At 41.8% G+C, this 22,025-nt stretch overlaps 1 protein-coding gene across 4 annotated transcripts in view; it reads right to left on the reverse strand.

Annotated features, from left to right (window-relative positions):
* Positions 1 to 22,025, reverse strand: part of ALDH18A1 (aldehyde dehydrogenase 18 family member A1) — a 41,608-nt gene that overhangs the window by 15,640 nt on the left and 3,943 nt on the right. Inside the window, exons 3-9 of one of the 4 annotated variants that reach the window (XM_042908525.1) lie at positions 14,150 to 14,370; positions 10,521 to 10,670; positions 10,326 to 10,430; positions 6,551 to 6,703; positions 6,041 to 6,131; positions 2,176 to 2,300; positions 622 to 766 (exon numbers count right to left, since the gene is read on the reverse strand). In XM_042908525.1, the coding sequence (XP_042764459.1) occupies positions 622 to 766; positions 2,176 to 2,300; positions 6,041 to 6,131; positions 6,551 to 6,703; positions 10,326 to 10,430; positions 10,521 to 10,670; positions 14,150 to 14,370 (990 nt within the window). Of the gene's footprint in view, positions 1 to 621; positions 767 to 2,175; positions 2,301 to 6,040; positions 6,132 to 6,544; positions 6,704 to 10,325; positions 10,431 to 10,520; positions 10,671 to 14,149; positions 14,371 to 22,025 lie in introns of all 4 variants that reach the window. The other 3 variants (XM_042908522.1, XM_042908526.1, XM_042908523.1) reach the window with 3 other exon arrangements.

Here is a 22,025-nt window from a genome sequence, read left to right on the forward strand (position 1 = left end):
CTGTAAGAATATTTGCAAACATCAGATCGTGGACAGCAACCCAGCACGTGCACAGACTCATAACGTGCATGGAATGAATGCTCAGTGTCTTGGTGTGCTTGCTTCCTAGAGGTCACTCAGACAAATAAAATGGCAAAAGAATACACTAGATTAACTCGGGCATAAACACAAGAAACTTGTCTATATTTCCGGGGTAAGTTACATCTCGTAGAGTTCTTTTCAATTCCACTTTAGCTTATATTCTCTAATGTGTTTGCATTTCTGAATGTAGGTTATATGGCAATATCTTTGCGAACAATTGAGAGTACATACCATGTCTTACTGTCTTAAGTGTCTTTGCATTTCTAGGCCTCTAGCATAGGCCTAGCAAATGTTTCTTAAGAAAATGGATGCTCATATTCTTTAACATAGTGGTTTTAGAGAGAATGGGAAGCCTAGTTGGGCAGATTCGCTAAACTTTTACAAAAGCAAAGCAAAATCCAATTTTGCAAAGAGTGTCTGAAACAATACCGTACTTCAGAATATCAACATGTCAATTTTGTGATCTCTATTCCTAGAGGAGAGCTCAATCTTCGGTCTCATTTAGGCCATGGTGTGACTACTCAATAAGGAACTACTTACCTGCAGGCTTTACTTCAGAAAAGAAGGTGCCAACTTTCTTTCCCTCCACGATGTCTGTGATGACATGTCCAGACACCTTTGGGTGGGTTCCGTTGGCAATAACCACAGAAGTGCCACCTTGCAAAGCCCAGAGGGCCGCTTTCACCTAATAGGAGAGGTTAGATCCCAACATAACATTCAGACTTTTGCAGGGTCTAGTCATCCATACTTTAAACTCGCAAAAAGAGAATACAATGTGATAGTGAGCAATTGAAGTATATGCAGGAATGTTCTGAACAACTCAGAAGCTCTGAAAACACACTCAGCCCTTGCTCTCTCTCTCTCCAGCCCAACTCTGGTACGTGCTAAAGATGAGCCAATCTGCCTTTTGTGCTCAGTGTTCAAAGACTCTCTAGTACTAGGACTCATAACTTCTACACATGACTTACTGTGCCTCGACATAGTGTCCAGCCTGGTGTTTGACCAGAATCTGATCCTGAGTTCTTTTAACTTTTGTAGATCTCTTTTGTAGGTCTTTGCCATTCCTACAATTGATGCTGTATCTTAAGAGTATTACTTTTTAGAACAATTAATGCGAGAGAAAAATTTTTGGAAGATTTCGTAAGAAATAGTTGAGTGGGGGCACCTGGATGGCTTCCTCAATAGAGCATGTGACTCTTGATCTCAGGGTTGTGAGTTCGAGCCCCATGTTGGGTGTAAAGATTACTTAAAAAAATAAAAAATCTTGGGGTCCCTGGGTGGCTCAGTCCATTAAGCACCTGACTTATGATCTCAGCTCAGGTCATGATCTCACAGTTTGTGAGTTCCAAGCCCTGCATCAGGCTTTCTGCACTGACAGTGCGGAGCCTGCTTGGGATGCTTTCTCTCCCTTCTCTCTGCCACTACCCCACTCACACTCTCAGTCTCAAAATAAATAAATAAACTTAAAAAAAATTTAAGAAAATCTTTAAAGTAGGGGGTGCCTGGGTGGCTCAGTCAGCTAAGAGTCCAACTTTGGCTCAGGTCATGATCCCACAGCTCGTGGGTTGAAGCCCCACGTTGGGTTCTGTGCTGACAGCTCAGAGCCTGGAGTCTGCTTCAGATTCTGTGTCTCCCTCCCTCTCTGCCCCTCCCCTACTCGTGCTGTCACTCTCTCAGAATAAACTTAAAAAAATTATATATAGAGGGAGAGGGAGAGAGGGAGCCTGCGCTTGATGACTTTATAACATGAACACACTATGTAATATTAATGAAGAGAGTAAATATACAGACATGACAAAATATAGGTACACAATATGCATCATACCTGTATTTAGACATGTGTACATTTAAGTGTGTATGTGCCTAGTATTTTAGCCATTAGCCCCCAAACAATCACATAAGTCAAAAGGATAGGGGCACCTGGCTGGCTCAGTCGGAGAAGTGTGCAGCTTTTGATCTTAGGGTCGTGGATTCTAGCCCCATGTTGGGTGTAGAGATTACTTAAATAAATAAAACTTAAAAAAAAAGCAAAAAGGGTAAAATATTGTTTGGTTTTTTTAGCTGTTATAGGCAGTAACAGCATCAGACCCTTACCTTGGCTTCCATGCCACCCATGCCTACTCTTGACTTGGTTCCAAAGGTCACAGACTGCTGATCTCCGGGATAAAATATATCAATGAGCTTTGCGTCATCTGACCCTGGGGGGCTGTCAAAGAGACCTAAAAAGTAAACAGGAGTTGGCAGTATTGCTTTAATGGAAGGCATGCCCCCCAAGACAGACATCCCCCTGGGCACTTGCCAACCACTCTGTACGTGACTGATCCAGATGAAGTCTGTGTTCTACCAGCTCTAACCAGAAAAGAGAACAAGTGATCTGTATAGTCTACCCATGCTGAAAAGCAGCAACAGGACTTTCCATACATACTTTTATATTCTGTTTGCCAGCATCACAGCATGTCCATATCCTTGGTGCAACACTTATCAGCCCTGCCCACTCCACTGTCTACTGGGAAGCTGTCCTCACCTCTGCCACTGCTACTTAAGATGCTGAATTAAGGAAGTAACTGAAAAAGATGAGTGGCTACTGCAGAAACAGTGTAGTAGCCATATACTATAATGTGACTATTTCCAAGTGGGATGAAATGTGAGACAGGTTTTCATGAACTCTCACAGCATCCTTTGAAACAGTCACTAATTATAATCCCTGTGTTATGGGGAAGTCATTGTGAAGGTTACGCTGAGTCAGCAGAAGAGCATACAACTCTTGGCATTCAGTCTGGACTTATCACCATAAAGCCTACGTCCCTTTTATAGTTGAGTAGGATAACATAAAATACGAGTTACATGAAATGTTATATGCATACAATCCAAGATTAAAAATCTTCACCATTTCACTCGTAAACACAGCCAGTCGGAGCCTTGGAAAGAAAAATGAAGGGCCTGTGAAAATGGAGTCACATCAAGGCCTAAGTACAGGGAGGAACTGCCTGGGGTTGGGGACTGGCTCAAGGACATGTGGGCAGGGATGTTTTTGGTTTAAGTTACTACTTTTCCCATGTGAAAATACAGCCCTCTCTGCTTCATATTCTAAATCTCTAATGCAATACTGCTATATGCATCCCCTCCAGGAAAAGGGGAGTCAGAGGAGTGAGGGAATCAGGGTCCGATATAGAATGCAGCAATGCTAACCATGGGCAGCAATTACAGGGAGAGAAAAACCACCTCTCCAACCTCTGTCCATTGCAACCCAGCACTCCATGGCTCCTGGACTCAGGGATGGAATTTTCTCAGAAGGCACTACGATATGAGGTCACAGGCTTGGATTGTGACGCTGTTTTGGTTTCATACAAAAATAACATGGGCAAGGTTATGCAATCCTAAGCCAAAGCTTCTCCAGAGATGCTGACGAGTGCCTAGAGTTTTAATAGTCTGCCTACTCTTTTTCCCTTATAGCAGCTTCTTAAAGCCGCCAAGAGCATATTCAAAATTCTATTATTGTGCTAAAAATCAACATTCAATGGATAACTAATTAAGAGTTAATAGCACAAGCCTGTTTTTTATACATTCATGTACATTTGCACACAAATGTTGATAGCAGCATTAGTTATAAATGCTCACATGTCTATCAACTGATGAATGGGTAAATAAAATGTGGTGTATCTACATGGTGGAGTATTGTTTGGCAATAATAAGAAAGTACTGACATATGCTATCAACACTGATGACCAATTTTGGTGTTCAAGGCTACATTAAAAATGTTTACTAGCGGGGCACCTGGCTGGCTCAGTCGGAAGAGCACGTGACTCTTGATCTCAGGGTCATGAGTTCGAGCCCTTGTTCAGTGCAGAGATTACTTAAAAAAAAAAAAAAGTTTACTAGACTCTAGTTGAAATTGGGCTTTATGTATTAATCTCTCAAACTCATGTCCTTTACCTTGCAAAGCAGTATAGAAGAGAGGAAGAGTGTAGATTTTTAAACTGAACAGATTTAGTTGTGAAACCAGCCTCTGGTACTATGTGAATCTGGATACACCATTTAATTGGTGTGAATGTAATTTTTAATTTCTTCATCTGAGTAACTAAGCTAAGCTACCTGCTTTGCAGGATTGCTATAAGGATTCAATAAACTGACATTTATAAAGCACCTAACACAGTATTTAAGCATAGTAGAAGTTCAATATAAATCTGTTGAGGGGCGCCTGGATGGCTCAGTCAGTTGGGCGTCCGACTTCAGCTCAGGTCATGATCTCATGGTCCGTGGGTTCGAGCCCTGCATTGGGCTCTGTGCTGTCAGTTCAGAGCCTGGAGCTTGCTTCGGATTCTGTGTCTCCCTCTCTCTCTGCCCCTCCCCCACTCATGCTCTGTCTCTATCAAAAAATGAATAAACGTTAAAAAAATTTTTTTTTTTTAAATGTGTTGATTAACTGAAAAGCCTTCATCTCCAGAGTGGCTCCCTCTTACCCCAACCTAGCTGTTCCTGTCCTGAGATTTCAAATTTACAGTGGATAAACATGGTACCAAGATTTCTTATAGGTAAAAATACTGACATGCAAGTATGATATATCGAACTTCCCACATGGGCAGAAGACAGATCAACCCATCTGTATCTGCCTCTGCTTCCGCTAGGCAGGCCCCCGCCCTTAATCTTCCACCACTAGAGTGTAAACTGGAAAAACAAGTCCTGCCAAAGAAACCTGCCTTGGGTATGGGCTGGAAACTAAATAGGTTTTCCTGATCTCCTGGGAATGTAATGGTGGACTTTTGGGATCCTGTAGGTTTGGCCTATTTTAGACACAGCTACCATATTCCTTATGGGTCAAAATGTAAAATGGACATAGCTTAGGAAAGTGAGAATAGTGAATGGAGAGTCAAATTGGAGCCAAGAGGGACCCTTCTTTGAGGAAGGGGAAAGCAGAGAAAAACAGATTAACACATGAGACCACGATGGCCACATAGCTTGGAATTCTGCAGTGGCTCCCATTTAATGTGTCTCATGATTTATGTTACAAACTGAAAGTGATAAAAACCACAATGAAATAGCATTTCACACCCACTAGGATGGCTATAATGAAAAGGCAGATTATAAGGGTAAGTGTTGGCAAGGATGTGGAGAGACTAGAGCCCTCATATGGAGCTGGCAGGAATGTAAAATGATGCAGCTGCTTTGGAAACCAGGCTGGCACTTCTTCAAAAGGCTAAACACATACAGAATTACCAAATGATCAATTCTGCTCCTAGGTAAACAAAAAACATGTTCACACAAAAATGTGTACATGAATGTTCACAGCAGCATAATGTCTATCAACCGATGAATGGGTAAATACAATGTGGTGCATATACACAATGGAGTATTCTTTGAGAATAAAAAGAAAAGGAATACTGACAGATGTTGTAACATCGACGAACCTTGAAAACATTATGCTAAGTGAAGAAAACCAGTCACCAAGGATCACATACTGACGATTCCACTAATGTAAAACGTCCAGGATAAGCAAATCCACAGAGACAGAAAGTAGATGAGAGGCTGCCTAGGGCTGGAGAATTTGGGGGGAAGTGAGGAGTGATCACTGATGGGTATGGGGTGATACAATGTGGTGATAAAAATGTTCTAAACCTATTGTTAGGGTTGAGCCACTGTATGAATACACTAAAAATCAATGAACTAAGTCTTAAATAGGTGAACTATTGGTTCACTATGGTATGTGAATTATACCTGTATAAAGCTGTTCTAAAAAAACAAAAGTGCCTGGAAATGACAACATTTCAGCATTCAAACTGCATCTCCCAGACTCCCCCACCTTCTTTTGAGCCATAAAAACCCTCTGTCAGACCATATGGCTCAGAAAATAAGGGTCTATATTTTAAAAAAATCAGAAGGACTCAAAGACGGGAATTCATGTGCTCACGCATTTAGTATTTAAAACAAAAGTTGGATAAAAGGAAAAGGCATTACTTTGTACCTTCTACATCTGAAAGAACAATCAAGAGGTCAGTTTTCATTTCCACAGCCAGACGGGCAGCCAGGCTATCATTATCTTTAACACTAATAACCTGGAATGCAGGTAAAAAGTCATTAAGTGAGTGAACTACACAGTTCAAAAAGACATTCACAGAAGCACTCTGCTAGGTTCTGGCAGGCAAAGTTAATGATGGAATGCACAGATGACAGCTCTTGTAGGCCCCCTCGGTCTGCAAAACACTGCGCCTCCTGGCCACCCCACTTCCAAACATGCACCTGGCACACACAAGCCACGCTCATAGCACCATCCGAAATCACTACTGCACCTCACCCTGTTGAATGAGACCCCCTGACTTCAGAAGAGCTTATGCAGCCCCCGCTCCATGAGGCCAGCTTCTCTCCCAATCTTTCCATCTTGTTTATGCCAAACTTCCAGTGTTAGTACATGCAGCATAGCGTGGCGTTAGTCTCCAGCATGCTCAACCCTTAGGAATATTTTACCCACATTTACCCCCTGGAGATCACTATTGGGCTCAGCTGGGGGCACGACAGCATCATTTGTGTTGACAATGGGAACGATGTTCATTCGGAGGAGCTCATGAAGTGTCCCATTAAGGTTCCGGCGCTTCTGCTCATCATGGAAATCCAAGTTGGTCACCAAAATCTGAAAGTAATTAAATGCATCCAAAAATGCAGGAAGGAGGAAAATTACGAACTTCCTAGCAATGACATACAAAAGATGCTAAGAGGAGAGGAGTTAAACTCTAGATTTCTGGATCCCATACACATCGGAATGGAGCACACCTCTTTGGATGCTCATCCAATTCTTTTAGAGATGGAAAAAATTAATCACTTGGGATATTAAAGGATGCTCAAGACTTCTTGTAAAAGTACTTCAATTCTCAGAGAGCAACTAAATCTTTTCCATTTATAGGATTAAGAAAATTAACCCGTAAGGGGCACCTGGGTGGCTCAAGTCAGTTAAGCATCTGACTTCAGCTCAGGTTATGATCTCATGGTTTGTGAGTTCGAACCCCACATGGGGCTCTGTGCTGACAGCTCAGAGCCTGGAGCCTGCTTTGGATTCTATGTCTCCCTCTCCCTCTCTGCCCTACTCCTGCTTGTACTCTGTCTCCCTCTATCTCTCAAAAATGAATAAACATTAAAAACAAATTAAAAAAAAATTAACCTGTGAACTTTATGGGGCACCTGGGAAGCTCAGTTAAGCATCTGACTCTCGATTTCAGCTCAGGTCACGATGTCATGGTTTGAGTTTGACTCCCACATCGGACTTTGTGCTGACAGCGTGGAGCCTGCTTGGGATTCTCTTGCTAGCCCTCTCTGCCTCTCCCCTGCTTGCACATGTGCATACTCTCTCTCAAAATAAATAAACATTATAACTAATGTATGAATTCTAGAGAGATACACTTTGGGGTAAGTGATTAATTGCTAAAATATCTCTGTATCTAGCATCTGATTCAGGGGCTGGCCACAGAAGGCACTGAAATATTTGGTGAGTGAGTCAAAGAATGGTTTGCTCTGTTCGGAGAAGTGTATGAGACAAAATGGAATAGGCCTGTGTGGCCACTGTTGCTTGGCAACTGACCACTGGTGCCGTTAACACAGACTGTGTTTGAGCATGTGGGATTGGTCGGAGAGATTTATAGAGGTGAGTCTTTGTCACAAACTGAAAGAAGAGCTGGATGTAACTTAGTTCAGCACAGGGGATGAGCATAAGGTGCTCAAAGGTACAGTGGCGAGCTGGGTATGGGGGTGGGCAGACAGCTCTGCTTCCTTGCTTACCTCAGAGTATTAGGCAATAGTTAGCAGGAGAGAAGGTAACTGAGAACAACAGCAAGAAACTAATGGCAATAAGCCCTGAAACTCATAAATCAATGTTTCAATGAAATCCTTCAAATGTTTAAGGAAGAATGGTTCTTGCAATGTAGGGCAGGTTGAAGAAGGAAAGGCTGCAGGCAGACTGTCAAGAGGTAAGGTACCCAAACAGTAACAGTGGGAATGGCTAAGCCCTGAGCTAGGGTCTGGCTATGGGAACTGAGAAGATAACAGCAGCCTTAATGACATATAAAATGTAGGTGAGGAAGATAAAATGGTAACATGACTAAAGGAAATAATTCACTCACTCAAAATTTGTTCAGTACTTTAGAAATGTCAGGCCCTTCATGAGCTGCTGAGCTAGAGAATAAAACTGTTGACGGTTTGGGGAAAGTGGAATGGGGCACATCTTTTGTAAGAATAGATCATGAACTCCTTTTCAGGAAAGTCCAGTCCTGCAGGAAAAACAGGACTGGGTCAAACAGAACATATAGACTCTAGCCATGCAGGTGAAAGGTCAAATGATAAAGTAAATGTGTGTAGGAGAGGCAAATAGGAGGTATAAAAGTCCAGTGAAAATACTTGTTGCTCAAATAGTTTAACAAAAAAGGGATAGATGACAAGAGCCCTACAGAGAGAAAAGTATGTCTGTGGAGAAGGGCAGTCTGTTAAGATGCACATTAATTTTATTTCTATGAAGAAAAAATAAGCTGCTGTACTTGAGTCTTTAACGTGACAAACAACTTAGTGGAGATTTCCAAAAGCCACTGATAATGGTCTTTACAACAGGATTACTAAAGACAACAAGAAACCATAGGAGACAGTACAAAGGGCAAAGATTTCTTGCAGTAAGATCCCCAGGGAAGGCAAACATGTGACAGAGAAGGGCCCATGGATGGATGCCTGCTGGAATGGAGGGGACAGAACTCTTCCACATCAATGTTAATGGAAGCCATGGCTGACATGCAGTGACTTTTAAAGCTACTTTCATTACAACAAACCAAAAAACCTGAAAAACCATCATACATGGGAAAAAAACAAAAGCACAGATCCTAGACCTAAGTTTCCTCATCTGGCTCCAGGCACTTATAAAAAACATTAAAGACTGAGACTGTCATTGGATTGTGCAAAAGAAAGCTGACAATAATGGGTGACAGAAATGAAGATTTCTATTGTATTCATACTAACAGGAAAAAAAAAATCTAAGACAGTGGGGTCCTCAGCTATAGGCAACAGGTGGACAAGTCCATGACTTTCTGTTTCAGCTCACTTCACTCAAGGACATTCTGGCACAATACCACAACATCACTGTGGATAACACTGTGAAGATTATGGAGAAAGAGAAGAGCAGCAGGAAATGAAAGAGCAAAACCTGAGAGGATATATACATATAACATCACCTATGCCAAATAACATCTGTGTAAATGTGGGATCAGAGGCAGCAAAGGTGTCTGAAGATAGTAACTTGGGGAGTTCAATTTTTTCAGTTGTTTTGTGAAGTGACTATTAGCTGCTTTGTAACATTTACATGTTTCTAGTGTGTAGTTGTATCGATGATTAAAAATACAATTGAAAAAGTACAATGTGGAAAGAAGGCTCTAGAACATTTGGAGCAACCACTAAAAATGTAGAAGTTCCATAAAGACTGGAACCATGGTTGATTTGTTCACCACAGTATCCCCAATGCCTAGCATACTTCTTCGTACACTGTAAGTGCTCAATAAATATTTGCTGAATGAATGAAAACCCACCAAAAGCATCTTTCTTTCCTTCAGTGTTTATTAGAAATTTATTGTAGAAGGCAACCAGGTGCAAAGAGAGGCAAGCCACCTGAAGTCAAAGAAGCCCATGAAATAAAGACATCTAACTTTTCTGTCTTCGGGAAAAGTATAAGCACTTAGAGTAGTAGCTAGAAGAATTATCAGTATAGGGGCGCCTGGGCAGCTCAGTCGGTTAGGCATCTGACTTCGGTTCAGGTCATGATCTTGTGGTTAGGGATTTGAGTCCCATGATGGGCTCTGTGCTGACAGCTCGGAGCCTGGAGCCTGCTTCCGATTGATTCTGTCTCCCTCTCTCTCTGCCCTTCCCCTGCTCACTCTCTCTCAAAAATGAATAAAAAACATTAAAAAAAAGAATTATTAGTACCATAACAAGTACTAATAATTACTGAGAATGACACTACATTAAATGCTTTTCATGTGACTTTCTCATTGACTTTTTCCAAAAACCCTCTCAAGTAGGCACTGATACTATCTTCTTTTTTCATATGAGGAGACTGAAGCACAAAAAAGTTAGACCAAAAGACTTTCTCCAGGTTTCCCAACTAACAAGTGATGGAGTTAAGACTGTATCTTGGCAGTCTGGCTCTAGAGCCCCCGCTCATCACCCTCTTGCTCCACGGCAATCACTCTCACGGGCCCCACACCTCTCTAAAAAGGTGAGTCTCTCACCTGGGCGGCACAGATGCTGTACTGGGTAAACATGGCCTCATACAAGGCCATCAGCCCACTCTGTCCGGCGGCTGCACAGGCTCGTGCTTCTAAGACTGGAATTGCCTGTAACACACAAATAGATATGGTGTGACTGGGAGTGAGGGAAGGAGGCCTGCGGACCCCTGTTACAGGGTGTGGGGAAGCACCACTCACCATCTCTTTCAACTGGTTCTGCCCTGAGTGCAGGGCCTGCCGCACGCTCTGAGACAGAAGGATCTCATGGCGCAAGCGTTGCTTGCCAAAGGCCACGGCTCCACTGGTCACCAGCATCATCTCTCGGCCTTGATTCTGTAGCACTGACACCTGACATCGACGAAGGAAAAGGCACCACAAATCACTGTTATCATGTCCTTCCTCTCTTCAGAGAGGTAGAGTCTACCTTACCGGCACAAGAGACTCAGGTAGGGTAGACAGACAATTGGGTGGATCCCAGATGCTGGCTTATGGACCAGCTGGGCTGGCTGTGGAAGAATCACCCAGGTTGTTTGGTAAAAATACAGATTCCTACATGCTGCCTCAAATCTGATGAGGAGGTAGCAGAGATCAGAAATTTTTAATAAGGAGATTCTGGTGTGCAGGCAGATTTGACATCCACAGAACTTGATGGTATCTGTTGGAATCTATAATGCAGAAGGCCTAGTTGTTCCAGAAAAAGAAGTCTAAGAATTGCAGTGTAAACTTAGCAGATGGCTTCTTAGGTTCTAAGGTATAACCTGGGAGATTGAGGCTCTTTCTGTGGTATTTTGATCCCTATGAGTCCCCTTGGGCTAAAGCAGGGACAGATGCTGACCTTGTCCTGCTTTGTCTACCTAGAACTAGCTGTGGTCACTTTGTTCCCTACTTTGGACAGATCTACATTGAAAGAATCAAAGATTCAAGCTGCAAATAGAGTCCATATTCCTAACATGTCCATTCTTCCTGATGTTTGAGCCCTATAAGCTGGCTCAGGAACTCACAAACACCTGTGATAAACCATGATTATAAAAAATAACTTTTTATAGTAGAAAATTTCATACTTAACCATAGTGGTAAAAACAGCTTTATAAATCCCCATGTACCCACCACCTAGCTTCAACAACTATTTCTCAGGGCAATTTCCCACTCTCTAGTACTGCCTTTACAGCTAGCCTCCCCATTATTTTAATACAAACAAATCCCAGGCCCTAGATATATTATTTCATCTATAAATATTTCAGCAGCACTGTAATTGCTAAAAGACAGGGAATATATATGCATAGCCTCCCCCAAAAAAAACCACTGTCACCTAAAACATTTCAATTAACTCTTTAATATAAAAGATCCAGGGGCGCCTGGGTGGCTCAGTTGGTTAAGCGTCCAACTCTTGGTTTTAGCTCAGGTCATGATCTCACAGTTTTTAAGTTTGAGCCCCACATTGGGCTCTGTGCTGACAGCATGGAGCCTGCTTGGGATTCTATCTCCCTCTCTCTCTGTCCCTCCCCTCTGCCTCTCTAATCCCTGTTACTCAAAAATAAATAAACATTAAGGAAATACATATATATAAAAGATCTGATCAGTGTTCACACTGACCCAATTTTTTTAGCTTGTCAAATGACTGAGGGGACCAGAGATGGGAAGTTCAAGCGAGAGTGTAGTTATTCTTGAGGCCTCCTAGGAGAGTTGGTACTAAGCCTGAGCCTTCATGAGTGGTAGGATTTGCACCAACAGAGGGGAAATGTTCCCTGCTGCTAAGTGCACAGTGTGAGTGGTGCCCATGGAGTTGTGTGATTCTAAGGAAGGGGAGGCTCTAAGAGTGAATTCCAGGTGGGGGACAAGGACAGGAATGAGTACGTCATGTTGGTGGGCCAGAGAGGAAGTAAGCCTGAAAGTGGTGGTGGTCTCACCAGGGAGAATGGGAAATGAAGTGGATCATTTCATTAGGCAAGAAGCCATGTAGAGGAATTGTGGTGGTCTCCAAAGCAGACTGAAGATATTGTGCAGAGGAGAAACTTGATGAAAACAGTGGGAAGACTCCAGTAATGATTTGCTTAGGTCGCCAGATACCCACAGACCTCATGGAAGGGCTTTCTAGATCAGGGCACTACTAATATGCAGAGTCAACTGTCTTATCCAAGGCATCTGACCATGATAGACAGACTCAGGAGCCAACAAAGTGGCCTCCACTGGCTGGCCAAAGATTGCAAGATACAAACATCAATAAAGGTTTGGGCCCACTTGCTTGATTACTTACTGCCTTGAACAATCACCTAAGTGCTTTGGAAGTCCTGATTCTGGCTCCCCAAGGGCAGAGATAACAGTTACACGTCTGTGAAGTCTCTCACAATGTAGCCTTTTTATACATATCTGTTCAACTGAATTGATCTGATGGACTAAATCCGAGAGGCTGACTTGATAAAACTGCTTAATACAAAAAATATTGAAAAGAAAATTCCATCAAGTTTTAGTTAGCAGTCACCAACTCATCAGAGAAACTGTTTTTTAAAAACTAAAAATATGGTCATGGAGGACACAGTTGAGTTACAGATAGAATGAAAAAGTTCTAGTTTTATCTCCATAATGCCTGGATGTCTGGTTTTTGACTCTCGGTCATGAGCTGGCAAACTATACGCAGCAAGTCAAATCTCACCTGCACCTGGTTTTGTAAATAAACTTTTTACTAGAACACAGCTATGTCCATTCATTTACATATTGTCTATGGTTGCTTTTGTGCTACAATGGTAGAGACATGTATTTGAGACAGAGACCATCTGGCCTACAAAGCCTAAAATGTTTACTATCTGGCCTTCTGTAGAAAAAGTTTCCTATAGAAAAGTTTACTGATACCTGCTCTTGGCAAAGATAGGTAGTGGATCTGCAATGTGATGTTTGAAGTCTAAAAGTCCCATGTTGACCCCTAAGGTCAGTTTCTTTACTGATAGTCTACAGTCAGCCTGGCTTGTTGGCATAGTCAGTGGGACATAAAATCCCCAATGGAAACTTCTGCTTGGAGCCCTTCCAAAGGTTAAGTAAGATTCCCTGTACAAAGATCTCTTTGTGATTCGATGTGAGACAGACTGTGCAAATAAATACCTTGGGGGGCTTGTGCACAGATGTCTCTTGGACACCCGATGCTTGCTTGTACTCTCTCTCTCTTGCTGCCTTATAACCTTTGCCTTTAAATGAAAGTCTTACATGGGTATCTCTGTGGAGTTTGATAAGTCTTTTCAAATATCTGAACTTGGAAAATCTTTGCAATGATAGCTCATATTTATTTCAGTATTATTGGCCTAATTAAAAAATAAAAGGCTTAGCAAAACAGGAACAAAAAAAAAACCTTAGCAAAACAGGAACAAAAAAAAGCTCAACATCCATCTGGATACTCAACCCTGACTACATGTTAGTCACCCAGGGAACTTTAAAAATCCAGGTGCTTGAGCCCCACCCCAGAGACTGAGCGTGAAGCCAGGCCCCTTAGACAATTTTAATGTGCAGGCAGAATTAAGAATTACTGACATGTACAGCTCCTTATCACTAAGAAGCCTGAGGCATGAAATGTATGAAATCAATTTTACTCCTTGACATCCCCCTTTGCTTGCCCTGGGATGTGGGGTCCACTGGTACCTTCACTGGCAAAGGGAGTTTTCAGATTGTGTTAAATCTATTACACTCAGAATACTTTTACAAGCTGATAAACCTGAACTGATGGTTAGGGTGGGTTAGGAATACAGTCAGGGTTGAAAAAGACAAACAAACAAAACTGAACTGAGAGCTTAAAAACTCCATTATTATTTTTGTTCACCAGAATTTTCCATCTTGGCAATTACCTGCTCAACAATAGATGCCAGGCGCCCCAGTGCAAGGCCACACTCATCCCCCCGGGTTACTACGGCACTTCCAAGTTTCACCACGATTCTCTTGGCATGCTTCAGCTCACTGCGGTGGGCAAAAGACTTGCCATGTGTACGACTGAGGGGGACAGTGATAAAGGGGATGTTGCTCCAAGAACGAACATGTCTGATGGCTGAAGGCTGGACACGGTCTGTAGCTCCCAAAGTCAAATGCGAGCAAAAAGAGAAATGTATAACTTCTCATTAAAAAGATAAATATACAATATTAATCAGTTTAGCCAAAAAAATAGCTTTATCATTCTTGATGGAGTAAAATCAGTATATCAAAAGGCAGTATATCCAGCATGTTCTTATTCCAGTATTGTGTGGAGTTTACACCCAGTACAGGTCCCAGATACACTCAAACACTGTGAACAATTTAAACAAAACAACTTTCCTGAAGACATGTTGGCAAAATGTATCAAAAGTCTTAAAAATGTTCACATCTTTTGATGTAGTAATTCTAAGTTCAAAAATTTATTCTGGGGTGCCTGGGTGGCTTAGTTGAGCATCCGACTTCGGCTCAGGTCATGATCTCACCACTTGTGAGATCGAGCCCCGTGTTGGGCTCTGTGCTGACAGCTCAGAGACTGGAGCCTGCTTCGGATTCTGCGTCCCGCTCTCTCTCTGCCCCTCCTTCGCTCATGCTCTCTCTCTCTCTCAAGAATAAATAAAACATTAAAAAAAAATTTTTTTAATTTATTCTAAAAGACCAACTGGAGATGGAGACAAAGAGATTTATCACAAGCCTGTTCATCAGTGTTATACATAATAGGAAAAATCACAAGTGGAGTAAACACCAAAAAAAGTCAGAAGGATTAATGAACTTTCTAAGAATTTTTAATAACATAGGAAAACGCTCATGATATGTTAGTTCCCCCTATGTGTCTAAATGCATGGAAAAAAGATGAAAATAAATCAAAATGTTAATGTTTTTATTTTTTATTGAATTACAGGTGATTTTAATTTTCTTCCTAATTCTTATCTATGTCTTTCAAATTTAAGCAACAAAACACATTGTTTTCATCATCAGGGAAAAAAAAGCGTGCTTTTAAAGAAATCACACCATTATAAAAAAGAGAGTGAGCCTGACTAGCAAAGACATTAAAGAACAAAGTAATTGGTACTGGCACAAAAACAGACAATCAGATCAATGGAACAGAATAGAGAACCCAGAAATGGACCCACAAATGTATGGCCAACTAATCTTTGACAATGCAGGAAAGAATATCCAGTGGAATAAAGACAATCACTTCAGCAAGTGGTGCTGAGAAAACTGGACAGCGACAGGCAGAAGAATGAACCTGGACCACTTTCTTACACCACAGACAAAATGTGATGGAAGACCTAAACGTAAGACAGGAAGTCATCAAAATCCTCGAGGGGAAAGCAGGCAAAAACCCCTTTGACCTTGGCCGCAGCAACTTGTTACTCAACACGTCTCTGGAGGCAAGAGAAACAAAAGCAAAAATGAACTATTGGGACCTCATTAAAATAAAAAGCTTCTGCACAGCAAAGGAAACAATCAGTAAAACTAAACGGCAACCGACAGAATGGGAGAAGATATTTACAGACGACACATCAGATAAAGGGTTAGTATCCAAAATCTATAAAGAACTTATCACAGTCAATACTCAAAAAAACAAATAATCCAGTGAAGAAATTGGCAAAAGACATGAATAGACACTTCTCCAAAGAAGACATCCAGATGGCCAACCGACACATGAAAAATGCTCAACATCACTCATCATCAGGGAAATACAAAGCAAAACCACAATGAGATACCAACTCACACCTGTCAGAATGGCTAAAATGAACAACTCAGGAAACAACAGATGTTGGTGAGGATGTGGAGAAAGGGGAACCCTCTTGCATTGTTGGTGGGAATGCAAACTGGTGCTACCACTCCGGAAAAGAGTGTGGAGGTTTCTCAAAAAATTGAAAACAGAACCCTACAACCCAGCAACTGCACTACTAGGTATTTATCCAAGGGGTACAGGTATGCTGTTTGAAAGGGGCACATGCACCCCAACGTTTAGAACAGCACTATCAAGAATAGCCAAAGTATGGAAAGAGCCCAAATGTCCATCGATGGATGAATGGATAAAGAAGAAATGGTACATACACACACACACACACACACACACACACACACGCACACACACACACACACACACTGGAGTATTACTTGGCAATCAAAAAGAATGAAATCTTGCCATTTATAACTGCATGGCTGGAATTAGAGGGTATTATGCTAAGCAAAATTAGAGAAAGACAAATATCATATGGCTTCACTCATATGAGGACTTTAAGATATGAAACAGGGAAGGGAAACAAAAATAATATAAAAACAGGGAGGGGGACAAAACATAAGAGACTCTTAAATATGGAGAACAGAGGGTTACTGGAGGGGTTGTGGAAGGGGGGACGGGTTAAATGGGTAAGGGGCATCAAGGAATCTACTCCTGAAATCACTGCTGCACTATATGCTAATTACTTGGACGTAAATTAAAGAATAAACAAATTAAAAAAAAAAGAACAAAGTAATTGGTATGAGTGGTAAAAAATCATAACCAATCCACCTATAAGTTTTCTCTCCGACATGGTAGCCTGATTTTAGGTGTCTATAACAATGATTAAAAAACCTGACAGCTTTCTAAAGGACAAGGAGTGTTGGAGTCAGACACTTTCAATCCCTTTGGATATCTGCTTATAAGCAATCCTTTCCTGATTCTTTCTTCTTGCAACACTACACAGGATTTCTAAGGAAGCAAATATTGCGCGCGCGCGCGCGCGCACACACACACACACACACACACATATTGCATAAAGTCAAAAAAGTAAAGCAGTAAGAGCTGAATGGCAAGCACTGAATCCCTTCCCCACTTCTCACAGATGTAACTCCTCCTCCTGGCTGCTTAATAATTACCCATTAGCCCTTTCTCTCACAAATTAAGAGACTCTGAGCAGAGCACACCGCCACCAGTCAAAAAACTATGTTTCCCTAACTTTCTTGTACAGCTAGACACTGCCATGTGACTAAGTTCTGGTTAATGAGATACATATGAAAATGTTATGGGGATTTCTAGAAATTTCCTTCAAAAGAGAAGTGCTTCCTTCTTCCCTTCATCCATCCAGCTGCTTAGAACACGGGTATGAGGCTGGAGCTCCAACATAATTTTAGACTGTAAGGAAAACATCAAGAACTTTGGAGTAACTAAAAAGGAGGAGTGTGGATGCCTAATGATTTCACAGAGCTATTCTGAAAGCCCTGGACTGCCTCCCTTCTTAGAGAACCTCAGGTTCCTTTCAAAAGAGAGAGGTATGCCTGGATGGCACAGTTGGTAGAGCATATGACTCTTGATCTCGAGGTTCTAAGCTTGAGCCCCACGTTGGGTGTAGACATTACTTAAAAATAAAAATCTTTAGGGGTGCCTGGGTGGGTCAGTTGGTTAAGCATCTGGCTCTTGACTTCAGCTCAGGTCATGATCTCATGGTTCATAAGTCTGAGGCCCACATTGGGCTCCGTGCTGGCAGTGCAGAGCCTACTTGGGATTCTCGCTCTCCTCTTTCTGCACGCCGCCCCCCAAAATAAATAAATACACTTAAAAAAAACCTTTAAAAAAAAAAAAGAGTGAGAAACAGACTTCTATCCTGTTTGAGCCATTTTAATTTGGGATTTTCTATTATGCACACCTGACCTAACTGTAACTGATACCGAAGAATGAGTGCACAGGCAGAAAGGCAAATGAAGCCTTGCTGATGGATGGTCTTACTCACAGCAAATGGACATTCTCTTGGTGGGACTCCTTGATTACAAGAAGGAAGTCAAGATGAGTAATACAGGTCCTCAACAGGACTAAACTTTATGTACCTCCTCCTCAAAGAGTTCTCTATGTGTCATTACAGGCAATTCATAAAAATTTGAATGAATTACTATAGTAATCATTCCAAGCCACTTTTTGGACCATTATTCTAAAATGGTACTATTGCAAAGTAACTTACTCCACTCGAATCAACCATTATCACCCTCCTTTACACTGACAGACAGATTTCCCAGCTATCTCTAGACCCACCACCTCTAACTCCTGACCACTAACTTCTCTAACTATAATGTGACTTCTATCATTTTCTCTATGCTGTAACAACGGTGGGTAAAGCGCGCAGAATCTTATTCTCGTGGACCAGAAGATCATGTGTGTTCTCCTCCCCTCTGCTTCCTTCACACACAAATCTTAGAATGAACATTTTTAATGAAGCAGTAAAGAGTCCTTTTTTGTGTCTCTTAAATTACCATTTTTAAAAGTGATTATGCTTCAGCTTTGTGGAGATACAAGATGATACCGTCTTTTTTTTTTTTTAAAGAATTTTTTTTTAACGTTTATTTATTTTTGAGACAGAGAGGGACAGAGCATGAACGGGGGAGGGTCAGAGAGAGAGGGAGACACAGAATCTGAAACAGGCTCCAGGCTCTGAGCAGTCAGCACAGAGCCCAACGCGGGGCTTAAACTCACGGACTGCGAGTTCGTGACCTGAGCCGAAATCGGACGCTTAACCGACTGAGCCACCCAGGTGCCCCAATATGGTCTTTTTTCACAACAGCTTGCAGTCTAGTTCCTGGCACAAAGCTGCTCACTAGGTCCATCCTCTGGGATAGAACTGGGACTCGGCACCTTACTGGACTCACAGGTGAGTTGTCTCTTCCTGCTGTGGGAGTCCCAGGGACTGCAGGGCTGGTTTGTGTTGGGGCTAAGTTCTGTGGAGAGTTCCCTTTTTTCACTGAGTTCACCAATACAGGTACTGTGGCTCAGTTTCCAGGGATATTATCACAAGCAACATATACATCTAGGTTTAAGCTTAAAAGCTGTACACATAATAATTCTGGCCTCAATGACTTATAGACAGGGGGTGGTAGAGGGAGAGACTTACTCCTCTTCGGTGTGGATCTGGGATCATTAGCGACTATTTACAAAGCTCTGGGCTACACCCAAGTATCATGCAACCCTTTGATAGCTATCAGGACTAGGACTGATAGCCATTTTTCTTTCCTGTCCCTGAAGGGCTTATCCTGTCCTGGAGAGTGCTGAGCATGGGTGGGGCAGCGTAAGAGGGTACCTTAGGGACACAGGTAGTGACAAGCTTGTCAGTCCAGGTGATCAAATGGCAGAAACCAATCACAATCTAGCAGACCAGGTTAGCATGAAAAAGGTTCCTGACCCACAATCTTTATCAGCAGAGATACTAGCACACCTTGGTGCCAGGCGGTCAAGGGTCATTCTGGCTGCAGCCAAGTGGGTCACAGCCGATCAGAGCTGACAAAGTTCAACAAGAAGAAACAACTATGAATAAGGTTTCAAGCAAATGAAGCCTCAGTCACATCCAGTGGATTCTAGCACCAGGGAGAGTTCTGTGGGACCCAGGGCTTTTTGGGTTTCCTGTTCAGCAATGCTTGTACCCTGCCAGATTGACCCTACCCTTCCTGAGGGCATTTTTTATGCTCTAGAGTATCACACTTTTTAGGGTCCATACTGAGGACCACGAAGGCCTTGATTAGTTAGAAAAAAACCTAAGATTACCCTGGATGGGTAATCTCTTCCCATCTTCTAAGGAACCTTTAGGGTTCTAGGTTCCTCAGAAAAGCCATCTCCTCCTGGTTAGAATGAGGGGATACTGAGTGTGTGTGTGTATGTGTGTGTACATGTGTCTGGAGTGGGGTGAGAAGAAGGTTGTCCATATTCCTCAAAAGTGCCACACACCATACACCAAGGGAAGAGAAGTAAGCTACCCTTTCAGCATTATGCACTGATGCTCAGCAATCAATGAGCCTGTGTTCCAGGCCTGAACAAGAGGGGACCCTGATAGGATTTCTATCTCCCTTCCTGGCCTTCCATTTCCTTCTGTGTTTACATGTACATACTTTCTCACTTTGCTTTTCTTATTTCTTTTCTGCTCTTCTGCTTATCATGTCAGTGAACACAGGGCTCCAGAATCCAGAAAAATCTGGACACAAAATTGAAAAATCTAGGGAAAAGATCAGAAAGTGCCTCTTTCTGTGAATGAGACCAATGAGAATAAGCAATAGTAAAAACTATAAAAATACTGAATATTTAGTATATACAGAGAATTGTGTTAGGTATTCACACACCTTTTACAGAGGCAGAGGATATATAAAAGGACGAGTATAGGTTCTGGAGCTAGACTGACTGGATTGGAATCTCAACCCTTGTGCTTATTTGCCATTACCTTACCTGGTGTAGGGGATAAAACAACTTGATGCATGAACAAAAACTGGCACAAAATAAAGACTCCATAAATATTAGCTGGTATTATAAAAAAAGGGTGTCAGCTATTGTTATCAGCATCACACTGAATTCTCTTGAGTTAAGTATTATTACGAGTTAGTTGTTAGTATTATCACTCATTTTATAAGTAAGGAAACTGAGGCCCAGAGAAGCTGAGTAACTTGTTAACATTACCAGACTGCAAAAATGGCCACAATACCTTAAAGCTTCTCCCATCAACAGATGGATTCTGTTTTCCCATCCTCTGACTCTGGGCCAGCACTATGACTTGTGTTGACTACTACAATGTAGCAGAAGTAACACTGCATAAATTCTGAACTTAGGCCTCAAGAGGTCTTGTGGCTTCCCTGCATGTTCTACTTGGGAACCCTGAAAGCATCATATGAAGAAGCCGTATTTAGCATGCTGGAGGATGAGAGGCCACATGGAACAGAGATGATTCATCATCCCAGCAGAGGCCACCCAGACCTCAACAATCAGACCTGAGCCAGTGAGTTCTGACACAGACACAGAACCACCCTGCAGCCGAGCCAGGCCCAACACAAAATTGTGACCTAAATCTATAGTTGTTTTATGTAACTAAGTTACTTAGTAAGTAAGTAGCACAGCTAGTTTTAAAACTCAGGGAACCTGGCTCTAGACCCTGATCCTTTATCCCTTATATTCTTCTTTATGTGAATGGGAAATAGAGGGTTTTTTCCTCTGGATAGTGATAAGTTTGATTAGTTGATAAGTACGACCTCTTACAATAAGATCTAGAGACAGATTACTGATAAGATTTACTTGATATCAGGGAAAACAGCCCCGCAAAACATGACAAATAGCTTTCCAACAAACGCTGCTGGAATCACTAGATATCCACAGGCAAAACCATGAACCCTGACCTAAACCTTACACCTTCTACAAAAATTAACTCAAAATGGATCACACTTCTAAATGTAAAATGTAAAACTATAGAACTTCTAGAAAAAACACAGGAGAAAATCTTCAGGATCCAGGGCTACACAAAGCTTAGACTTGACCCCAGACACACAATCAGTGAAAGAAAATACTGATAAATGGGACGTCATCAAAACAAAAAGACCTTTCCTTTGTGAAAGATCCTGTTGAAGGACTGAAACAACAAGCTATGTGTAAACTGGGAGAAAATCCTTCAAACCAAGGGTCTGCCAAGGACTAGTATCTAGAAGGTAAAGGACTCCAAAATCTCAACAATAAAAAAAACAATCTATTTAAAAATGAGAAAGAAATGTTTCACTAGAGAGGATATAAAGACAGCCAACTAGCACAAGAGAAGATGTTCAACATCATTAGCCATTAGGGAAAAGCAAGTTAAAACCACACTGAAGGTATCCTTTCACACCTATCATGATGGCTAAAATCAAAGAATGACAACATCAAATGTTGGGGAAGATGAAGAGAAAGGGCACTGCTCACATGCTGCTGGGGTGAATGTAGACTGGTACAGCCATTCTGCAAAAAGTGTTTAGTAGCTTCTTATAAAACTAAAC

Source organism: Panthera leo, chromosome D2, assembly GCF_018350215.1.
Source record: "Panthera leo isolate Ple1 chromosome D2, P.leo_Ple1_pat1.1, whole genome shotgun sequence".
Classification (NCBI taxonomy): domain Eukaryota; kingdom Metazoa; phylum Chordata; class Mammalia; order Carnivora; family Felidae; genus Panthera; species Panthera leo.